Source organism: Chinchilla lanigera, unplaced genomic scaffold, assembly GCF_000276665.1.
Source record: "Chinchilla lanigera isolate Chin_1 unplaced genomic scaffold, ChiLan1.0 scaffold00094, whole genome shotgun sequence".
NCBI classification, from domain to species: domain Eukaryota; kingdom Metazoa; phylum Chordata; class Mammalia; order Rodentia; family Chinchillidae; genus Chinchilla; species Chinchilla lanigera.
The window spans coordinates 2,192,896-2,203,424 of record NW_004955495.1 but is presented as its reverse complement, the minus strand read 5'-3'; the positions used below and the strand labels follow the sequence as shown (position 1 = coordinate 2,203,424).

Genomic DNA, 10,529 nt, shown 5'->3' with positions numbered 1-10,529 from the left:
CTGCTGCAGCACGGCCACCTGAGGACCGGGCCCCTGTGCCTCCCCGTGTCCGTGGACCCGCCCCCGCCCAGCTACTCCGTGCTCACGCCCGACGTACGTACGTGCCCGCTTCCGGGGCGCACCGATCCCGGCTCCCTGGGGTCCCGGCTCGGGCCCCATCCACGCCCCTGCGAGGCTCGGGATCCCCCGCAGTCCCTCCCGCGCCTGCACGCCCATCACCCCTGCGTGGATGCTTCTCTTTGTCCCCTGTGTGTCCCTTCCTGTCCCCCATGCAGCCCTTCCCTCTGCACTCCCTGTCTCTTGCCAAGGTGCCCCCTGCCTGCCTCTCTGCCCTGTTCCTCCATTACAGCCCTTCTCCGTTACTGTCCCCCGAGAGTACTCCAAGAACCAGGTACAGCGACACACGCCTGTTTTCCAGCACTTTGGGAGGCTGAGGCAGGAGAATCACAAATTCAAATCCCACTCGGGCAACTTAGCGTGACCCTGCCTCAAAAATAATTATTTTTTTCTTGGTATTTTTGAGATAGGGTCTCAGCTATATAGGTCAGGCTACCCTTGAATTCACTGTATATCCCAGGCTGGCCTCAAAGTTGAGGTGAACCTCCTGCCTCAGCCTCCCAAGTGCTGGTCAAAACAAATTTTGGAAAGGACTGTGGGTGTTGCTCAGTGCAAAGGCCCTGGGTCCGGTCTCCCATCCCTCTCTCTCTCTCTCTTTCTCTTTCTCTTACACACACACACACACACACACACACACACACACACACGTATTCCCAGGACCTGCACCAGCTTCATGCCCAGGGGGTCTCCGGTCTCTCATTATGAGTCTTTCTCTGTAGTAATGTGGACCCCATGTTCATTTCCGGTGTCTCCCTGAGCACGTGCTTTCCAGCCTGCCCCGCAGACGCCCTTGTCCGCTGGGACTGGGCTGGTGGCAGGTTCCTGGCTGCTCCCTGGACCGGGCCACGCTCAGCCCACGGGGGTGGCGCAATGGCTGGATGGCCTGGGTGGCCTGATCCGTGGGGGAGGGTCGGCCAGTACCCACCCCCCCTCCTCCCCCAGGTGGCGCTGCCGGGCATGCGCTGGGTGGACGGCCACAAGGGCGTGTTCAGCGTGGAGCTCAGGGCTGCGTCCTCTGTGCACCCCCAGGTATGGGGTGGGGTGGGAAGCCCCGCTCTGCACCCATGCCCTCCCGAGGGCCCTGCGATTGGGCAACACCGGCGGCTGGCCAGGGAGGTCTTGGCCTGGGTCCCTGGATGTGACCCATTGGCCGGAAGCTGCTGACTCAGGGGCTGTCTGGAGCGGGGTTCTGCTTGCTGCCCTGAGTCCTGCCCCCCAGGACCCCCACCTGGACAAGTTCTTCACTCTGGTGCACGTCCTGGAGGAGGGAGCCCTCCCGTTCCGGCTCAAGGACGTCGTGCTGAGCGAGGGCACCGTGGAGCAGGAACTCCGTGGCAGCCTCGCAGGGCTGCGCCTGGCCAGCCGCGAGCCCCTGGTGGCCTTCTCCCACCACGTGCTGGACAAGCTCGTGCGTCTGGTCGTGTGGCCCCCTATCATCGGCGGCCAGATGGGTGAGCAAGCGTGGCCTTGGGCCCTGGTGTCCCTGTGTGGAGAGCGATCCTGAGTTTCCTCCTGTATTTATTTTTCTGGCCTCAGTTCCCCCATGCGAAAAATGCCTACCCAGTCCCTGTCCCCAGAGCAGGTCCTCTGCGCTCCCCTGGACGGTCACGGGAGTCCTTGGACCCTAACGTCTCTTCCTCTGAGGGCGAGTGGAGGGTGAGAGGCCTTGGGCCCTGAAACCTGAACTCTGCTTTGCCCGACAGTGAACTTAGGCCGCGGGGCCTTTGAAGCAATGGCCCATGTGGTCAGCCTTGTCCACCAGAGCCTGGAAGTGGTCCAGGACTCCCGTGGTCACTGCCCGCTGCTGGCTGCCTATGTCCACTACGCCTTTCGCCTCCCTGGGGCTGAGCCGAGCCTCACAGGTGGTGAGTGTTGGTTGAGAAGCTTCGGGATACAGGGAGAATCAGAGAGAGCAGCACATGCAAGGGCCCTGGGGTTGCACAGGGTTACCTGGTTTGCAGCTTATAGGAACGATAACATCTCACTCACTTCCACCCCAGGCGTGTGGTCTGTACAGCTGACCGGCAGCTCATTCCGCCGGTCAGCACCTTTAGTACCCTGGAGCAGAGACTCACGGGGCGTTACTCTGCGGTTTCCGGTGTGTAACAGTGGCCTTCTGTGCCCATTGTACAGTGAGGACCCTGGACGTGGAGAGAAGCGCAGTGACTGCCCCGAGGGCTGCCAGTTGGGCAGGGCCTGGGAGTCATGTGCGCAGCGGGCTGTGGCTGACCCGATCCCTCTGTCTCTGTCCTCAGGGGCCCCTCCAGTGGCGGTGCAGGCTGCCACGCTGTCTCGTGGCTCCGGCCGCCCCGCCAGCCTCTATCTGGCCCGCTCTAAGAGCATCAGCAGCAGCAACCCTGACCTGGCGGTGGTCCCCGGCTCAGTGGACGAGGAGGTGTCCCGCATCCTGGCCAGCAAGGTAGGGCGAGGGGCCCGGGATCCCCAGGCGTGGGGGCCGAGGCTCCCATTAGGCAGTGAAGGTGCTCGCTGAGGAAAGGCGAGAAGCAGCCGAGACCCCCACTCGAGGGGAGGCTGACTCGGGCGGGGGAGCCGGGCTGCGGCGTCACAGGCTGAGGGCCGGAGTCAGCCTTCGTGCTGGGCTCGGGACTCCATGACTGACGCGAGGATGGGGCATGGTCCAGGTGACAAGGCAGTGTGTGTGTGGCGTAGCGGGTTATACGCTCCTGCAGCCGTGCACATGGGCGGACAGGCACACACACGTGCACACACATGCTCAGGCGCATATGCACGTGCATACCCCATGCACGTTTGCATGTGGCCACATGTATGTGCGTACTCCATGCGCATGAGTACACATTGGCCTGTACATGCATGTGTACCTGTACTTGGGTGCCTAGAGCATACAGGCATGCCCCGTGCACATAGGTACGTGGGTGCATCCAGGGGTACCCCCGACACACTCAGGTATGTACACGTGTACTTCACACGTGCATACATACGTGGGTGTGCACATACACACTGAGGTACTGCCCGTGCACACCCACACCATTGCGTCTGCACACACGTGCACATACACACGCACTGCACACGCACGCGGGCACATTTTCCGGGGCTGTGTGGGGGTTGCGGGGCACACGTCCGGCCCAGGGCGGCATCCACGCTTGGTGTGCCCCGCGGCCCTCCCCGCCTGCACCCGGACGCCGCCTCGTCTCTGTCTCCAGGGCGTCGATCGCTCGCACTCCTGGGTGAACTCGGCCTATGCTCCCGGAGGCAGCAAGGCTGTGCTGCGGCGGGTGCCCCCTCACTGCGGGGCCGACCCCAGACAGGTGCCTCCCTCCCGGCCCCGCATGCGCGTGACGTCACCTTGCACTTCCCGCCTGTGGCTGACTAACCCCCGCGCTGCCCGCAGAGGCCGCGGCCCCCGCCTCCCCGGCTGTGAGGCTCTGTCCCGGGCAGCCTCCCGCTGTCTCCTAGCCACGGCCTCAACACAGACCGGAAGCAGGGAGGCGGCATGCAAATAACATGTAAATTACATGCAGACCGACCACCTATAACCTCACCGCCCTGCATGGCCTGTCCCACTCCCTTTAATCCACCTGTGTGTGGGGACTCTCTGCCGTCCTCTGGGCAAGGCAGCCTGAACGGTGCCCAGGGTTCGGGGATCTCCAACCCTTGTCAGAGGAGAGCTCCACCCATTCTGCCTCTTCCGGGAAGGGAGGGGCTCTGCCTCCAGCCAGACCTGGGTTCAAGTCCCACTCTGCTGGAGAGGCCTCTCCCCGTGCCCCAGGCGCTCCTTGGCCTCTGCTGAGGCTCCGCTTCCCCATTTATAAAATGGAGGTCAGGCTCTGCACTCTCAGGTGCGGGAAAGACTCATCACAGGCCTGAGCCTGGGCACCGGACGGCTCAGGCAGCCCAGGCCGGGTTTTATTGGGAGGAAGCGTTCTGTGGCCCAGCCTCGCCCCTGAGCTGCCGGCTCCCTGGGGAAATAGACACACACCAGGCTACGGGTGGTCCGGTAAATTCCACGGTGTCACATGCCTGGAAGGGGCTGGCCACAGGCTCCGTGGTGAGCGCTTGCCAGGCGCGGAGAGGCCTTGTGTTGCATCCCCAGCGCTGCAAAAACGAAACAAAAGACTGAAAGGAAGCAAACAAAAAAGGCGCCCACACAGGCTGGCACCAAGCTCAGAGCGCACTGGGGAGCAAGAGGCCACAGGGCCGGGTCCCCTGCACACCAGGCCCCAGGCCCCGTCCCTGCTCAGCACCCACTGCGAAGGGAACCTGCACTCACGGCAGACCTGGCGCCCCGTGAGCGCTCTCCCGGGCCGCAGGGGTGTGGACATGTGTGCTCACGGGCCGCCCTCGCCTCCCCCGACTAGTGTTTTTGGGCGTGTTGGAGATGGAACCCGGCTGCATGCGTGCTTAGCCCGTGCTCCGCCACTGAGCTGTGCTCTCGACCCTGCATCCAGCATTTGTAGCAGGACTGACCTCAGCACCCGCAATCTTGCAGGGCGCATCTGGGCCCTTGAGAGCAGAAAGGGGGTGGCACGCGGCCCCAAAGCTGGCTTTTGTAGCAGATGGCCCGTCTGGGCATGCCTGGGGCCGCAGGGGCTGGCGGGCCCTTGAGACCCAGGGGCTGGGCCACCTCCAACATCACACCTGCTTCCCGGCCCGGGGCCTCCCCACCTGACCGGCAAAGAAGGAAGTGACAGTGGAGCTTGAGCGTGGGTTCCCGCTTCACAGTCGGGGCCAGAGGCCAGGCGCGCCCCAGGCCAGGCTGAACGCGAGCAGGGTCTCATCACCATCTCACCTCCTCCACCGCCGCCTTGATCTCTTTCCTCTGCCTTTGTCTCCCCCAGTGTCCGTACCCACCCTCCTCCGTCTCCATGCTCTGCCTCTGACCACATGCGCTCTTCAGCATCCACAGTGATTTCTTTTTAGGCTTTGGGTGGGTGTTTTTGTTTTTTTTTTTTTTGAGACGGGGGTCTCACTATGTAGTTAAGGTGATCCTCCTGCCTCAGCCTCCTGAGTCCTGGGATTCCAAGTGTACACCACCACGCCCAGCTGTTTACACTGGTTTCACCTACCTTGCCCACACTGCACCCCTGCTCACTGCCCCGACCAGGGGCTCCTTGTCTACACTGGCTCCTGTTGGACGCGAGGCTCCTCCTCATGACTTCATTGCTATTCCCTCTCTGCCGTCTCGTCCTTTGTCTCTCTGGAGATGTACCTCCCCCTCTTCATTAACACGTCTGTCCCCAGCTTCCTCATCCATCCCTACTGTCACTGCCCCGTCTACTCCCCACCACCCTGGCCACGCAGTGTGGTCGCTTTTATCCCTTCCACCCAGCCCTGCGGCCCTTCTTGTCTGTCTCCTCTGCCTGTTCATGACCCCCGCCCATCCTCTCAGTCCGCTTCCTGTTGCTATCACAAAATGCCTGAGAATGGGTCATTCATAAACACTAGAATTTAGCTGGGTGCGGTGCTGCACGCCGGTCATCCCAGCACTCTGGGAGGCTGAGACAGGAGGATCCCATGTTCAAGCCCAGCCTGGGCAATTCAGCAAAACCCTGTCTGAAAATAAAAATATAAGAAAAGTTGGCCGGGCTTGGTGGCGCACGCCTAGAATCCCAGCACCCTGGAAGCTGAGGAGGAGGATCACTGTGAATTTGAGGCCAGCCTGTCCTGCAGAGTGAAACCTTGTCTCAGGAAGATTTAAAAAAAAAAGCCAGGCATGTGCTCAGTGGGGGCCCTGGGCGCCACAAAAAACAAACCAACAAGAAAGAGAAATTCATTTGATTCGTGGTCTGGCGGCTGGAAAGCCCAGGCCTGGCAACACCACGTGGCCAGGGCCTCCTTGTCCCTGTAGGACGCGGGGAGGTGACACGCTGCCACCTAGCGAGGTGCCAACTCAGGTCTCTTCCGTTTATAAAGCCACTTGTGCCACCCGGGAGCCCTCATAAGCTCGCCCAATCCCGATCGCCCAAAGGGCCCCCAGTGCTGTTAGCACGAGGCCTCGGGGTGCAGTGGGCAGCACGGGAAGGCCGAGGGACACAGGCACCCCGGAGCGCACATCCCGCCGAAGCACTTCTGTCGCTGGTCATGTTATGTCTGTCTTCCCGCCGCACCCCTGCGGACTCGTCTTCCATCTGTCCCGGCCTGTTCACCCTCCTCCTCCATCAGTCCGCCGGCTCACCCTCCTCCTCCATCCGTCCGCTGCTCACCCTCCTCCTCCGTCCGTCCGCGCCGGCTCACCCTCCTCCATTCGCCCGCCGCTCACCCTTCTCCTCCGTCCGTCCGCGCCTGCTCACCCTCCTCCTCCGTTTGTCCGTCCGCACCTGCTCACCCTCCTCCTCCGTCCGTCCGTCCATCCGCGCCTGCTCACCCTCCTCTGTCCGTCCGCGCCGGCTCACCTTCCACCTCCATCCGTCCACCGCTCACCCTCCTCCTCCGTCCATCCGTCCGCGCCAGCTCACCCTCCTCCTCCATCCGTCCGCGCCGGCTCACCCTCCTCCTCCATTCGCCCGCGGCTCACCCTCCTCCTCCATCCGTCCGCGCCGACTCACCCCTCCGTGCCACCACACCGACCCCTGGCCCGCATGCCTCCCCGGCCACCCGTCCTCCTCATCCCATCCCATCCATCCTAGGCCACCGACCGCAGCTCTTCCTACCTCGAGGGCTCCTCGGCCCCACCAGCCACCCAGCCGAGACCCAGTGTGCAGAAGGTAGCCAGGGGGCGCGGTGGGGGCCTCCATCTTTGCCCCGGACCCCGCAAAGGGATGCGGAGCTCCTGTCCCCACCCACAGCCCGGGCAGGGTCTGGAGACCAGGGAACGGGCAGCTGGCTCCTGCTGTCCCCTGTCCTGCATGGCCTCCCGCTGCTCTGTCCCCAGCCCCTCGGTGCATCGTCCCCTGTTGTGCCCTTCCGAGCGGGGTGGAGCGGGAGGGGCGGCTCCTGGCTCTCCGTGACCCCCGGCCCGTCCCACAGCTGCTGCACGAGGAGCTGGCCCTGCAGTGGGTGGTCAGCGGCAGCTCCGTGCGGGAGGCCGTCCTGCAGCACGCCTGGTTCTTCTTCCAGCTCATGGTGAGACAGACCCCTTCTTCCTTGCCCGACAGCAAGGGGTCCCCCCGGGAGACCCTCCAGAAAGCCTCGAGATTACACCTGAGCCCTTCACTTAGAGATGAGGGGCATCCAGGCGTGGTGGCACACACTGGTGATCCCAACACTTGGGAGGCTGAGGCAGGAGAATCACCACGAGTTTGAGGCCAGCCTGGGCTACAAAGTGAGACTCTGTATAAAAAGAAAAAAAAAAGAGAGAGAGAGAGATGAGGGACATTTAAGGAAGTTCGCTAAAGAGAGGCTCCCTAGCCAGGCGTGGTGGCTCACTCCTGTAATCCCAACACTCGGGAGGCTGAAGCAGGAGGATCACTACAAGTTCGAGACCAGCCTGAAAGACAGAGGAGAGACCTCTGCTCAGAGAAGAGACCTCCTACCTCCAGAAGATGTCCCCACACAAAGGAGGAATCAGACTCAAGACCGAATAGTCTTTAAGAGGCACCTTGAGAGGCAGTCAGTGATCCTTCACGTTCAGGGCCTCAGGGCCCCCCACCACAGATTGCCTAAGCCCCTCCCACAGCCCCTCTGCCATCTGTCACTCCACCTGCTAAGGACAAGCGGAGGCTCTGCCAATGGCTTCCTCAAGCCCCGCCCACACCTCTCAGGCTCCACCCTCAACCTGCAGCTCGGGCTCAGGATCTCATGCCGTTGTCCTTGCCCCTTAAGCCCCACCCATTGTATCAAGTTCCCTCTACCCACAGCCCCTCAAGCCCCGCCCACAACTCTCAAGCCCCACCCACAACTCAAGCCCCGCCCACGGTCCATTTGCCCCATCCCCAGGTAAAGAGTATGGCGCTGCACCTGCTACTGAGCCAGCGGCTGGATACACCCCGCAAGCTGCGCTTCCCTGGGCGCTTCCTGGATGACATCATGGGCATAGTGGGCTCTGTGGGGCTGGAGGTCATCACCCGCGTCTACAAGGTAAGGGATTTGGGGCCTCGATGAAGGGAGTGGCCGAGGGAGGGGATGGAGCCAGCCAGGTGTGGACGCGGATCTTGACCAATGCCTCCCGCCAGACAGCCAGACTGAGAATCTAGTTTAGTAATCTGTTTCTTGGGTATCTGCGGTGTACACAGCTCCCTGCTGGGTATAGAGACATGGTAAACATGACAGGCCAAAATCCTTGCCCTCTGGAGCCGGGTTTTAGTGGGAGATTTGAAGGAGGTGAAGGAACAGTGTGGGCAGTATCTAAGGAGGGAGGAGCTGCAAGTGCAAAGGCCCTGGGGCAGGACAGTGAAGAGGCAGTTGTGTGCAGGAGTGCGATGAACAAGAGGGAGAGTTGAAGTGGGTGAGAACAGGGAGATCCATCAGCCCTGAGCAGATCCAGTTTACAGTAAGTGCATAAGGCATGCATGTTGCTCTAATGATGATCATCCAGGCCTGGAATCACCAATTCCAGTCCTCGCAGGGGATAGCGGGACAAAAATTATGGTAATCATATGAGCCAGGCATGGTGGTGCTCTCCTGTAATTGCAGCACTCCGAGAGGCTGAGGCAGGAGGATTACAAGTCCAAGCCCAGGCTGGATAATTTAGAAACCTAATGAGTCCCTGTCTCAAAATAAAAAAGGGCTGGGAGTATAATTCAGGGCAAAAGTCCTGGGCTCAATCGCCAGTACAGCCAAAAAAAAAAAAAAAAAAAGATTCAGGACAGTTACCAAGCACTTACTGTATATCTAGACATTTCAGGTGGATCGTATTCTTTTTTTGTTGTTTTTCTTCCGGTATCAGGAATTGAACTCAGGACCTTGCGCTTGCCAGGCAGGTGCTGTGCCGTTGAGCTAAATCCCCAGCCCCCGGGTGGATTGTATTCTTAAGCTCTCATGGTCACCCATGGAGTCAGTGATAAGGAATAGCCTTTTGCTGAGAGGGAAACTGAAGCGGAGAATGAATGTCTGAATAGCTGGACCTAGTACGGCACAACTGGGCGGGAGTAGAATGAGGGCTGGAATGAATGGGCGGAGCTTTGCCCTTCCCTGCGCCTTTGGTTGGGGGAGGTGGCTTATGGTAGACCGGGAGGCATCTAGACAGGGGCGACCACTGCTCGGCTCCAGCCCACAGACCCTGCAGGAATGCACTTGTGCAGGGGCTAGACTGTCTGATTTTATTTACTTACTTACTGATTTATTTTTGGTACCGGGAGTTGAACACACACTTTCCAGGTAGGCACTCTGCCACTGAGCTATAGCCCAGCCTTTTACTTATTTATTTTATTTTATTTCATTTTATTTTATTTTATCTTTTTGAGGCAGGGCCTCGATATGCAGCTCAGGCTGGCCTTGAGCTCACTTTATAGCCCAGGCTGATCTCGAACTTGCCATGATCCTCCTGCCTCAGCCTCCTGAGTGCTGGGATTACAGGCGTGCGCCACCACGTCCGGCCCTTATTTATTTGTTTAGAGACAGGGTCTCTCTATATGATCCAGGCTGCCTTTGAGTAGCCCAGGCTGGCCTTGAACTCACTGCAGTCCTCCTGCGTCAGTCTCCCGAGTACTAGGCTGACAAGCATGTGCCATCATGCCCAGTGTTAAGATTTCCTGATTTTTAAGGAGAAGTGGAGCTTCAGGGCTTGATGGCAATTTTCCAGAGTTTTTGAAATGCCATCCTGGCTCCAGGCAGCCCTTGTGCAATACCATGCAACCGAGGGCTCCTGGCTGGTCTCGAAGGTCCCAGCTTTAAGTGCTGGAACCTTCCCGAGGGCTGTGTGCGCCGTCCTTCCGGACAGTGCTCCTGAGATGCTGTGGGGTCGCTGACGTGACCCTCAGGCCCCACGCACGGGCAGACCTCGTCTCCAGCCCCTGTGGATTTAGCGTCCAGGCAGATTCGTATTTTGTTTCTGTGGAGGCTCAGGGAGTTGAAGACCAGGGAGGCTAGCTTGTGAGCATGAGGGTTGGACGAGGCCACCAGCCAGGCCTTGGGGACACAGTGGCCTCCCTTCTGTTCCTAACACCTCCCAGGTGCTGCCTGGCTCTGGGCCTGCGCGCTGACTGTTCCCTGTACTCCAAGTGCCTGTCCCCGCTGAGCGCTCTCTCTTGCTTTGGGGGACTCTTGAAACATTCCCGCCCTACCCTGCGCCTGCCATTCCCTTGCCTTTGAAACATGCAGTGCTACCTAGAACTCTCTCTCTCTTTTTTTTTTTTTTTCTCTCTTTTTTGTAAGTACTAGAATTTGAACCCAGGGCCTTCACACTGATCTACATCCCCAGCCTTTTAAAATCTTACTTATTTAGTTACTTTTGTTTTTTTGAGACAGGGTCTGTCTATATACCCCAAGATGGCCTCAAACTCAAAGTGATCCTTCTCAGCTTCCCAAGTGCTGGGATTCCAAGCATGTGCCATCAC

At 60.0% G+C, this 10,529-nt stretch overlaps 1 protein-coding gene across 2 annotated transcripts in view; it reads left to right on the top strand.

Moving 5' to 3' along the window:
• Window positions 1-10,529, top strand: part of Dock6 (dedicator of cytokinesis 6) — a gene marked incomplete at its 5' end in the record, with an annotated part of 41,623 nt that overhangs the window by 13,000 nt on the left and 18,094 nt on the right. The window contains 9 exon segments of one of the 2 annotated variants that reach the window (XM_013505181.1): window positions 1-93; window positions 1,060-1,146; window positions 1,337-1,568; window positions 1,821-1,982; window positions 2,373-2,536; window positions 3,300-3,404; window positions 6,723-6,800; window positions 7,063-7,158; window positions 7,972-8,112. The exon segment at window positions 1-93 is cut by the window's left edge and continues 10 nt beyond it. In XM_013505181.1, coding sequence (XP_013360635.1) covers window positions 1-93; window positions 1,060-1,146; window positions 1,337-1,568; window positions 1,821-1,982; window positions 2,373-2,536; window positions 3,300-3,404; window positions 6,723-6,800; window positions 7,063-7,158; window positions 7,972-8,112 — 1,158 coding nt within the window. 2 annotated transcript variants of the gene reach the window in all.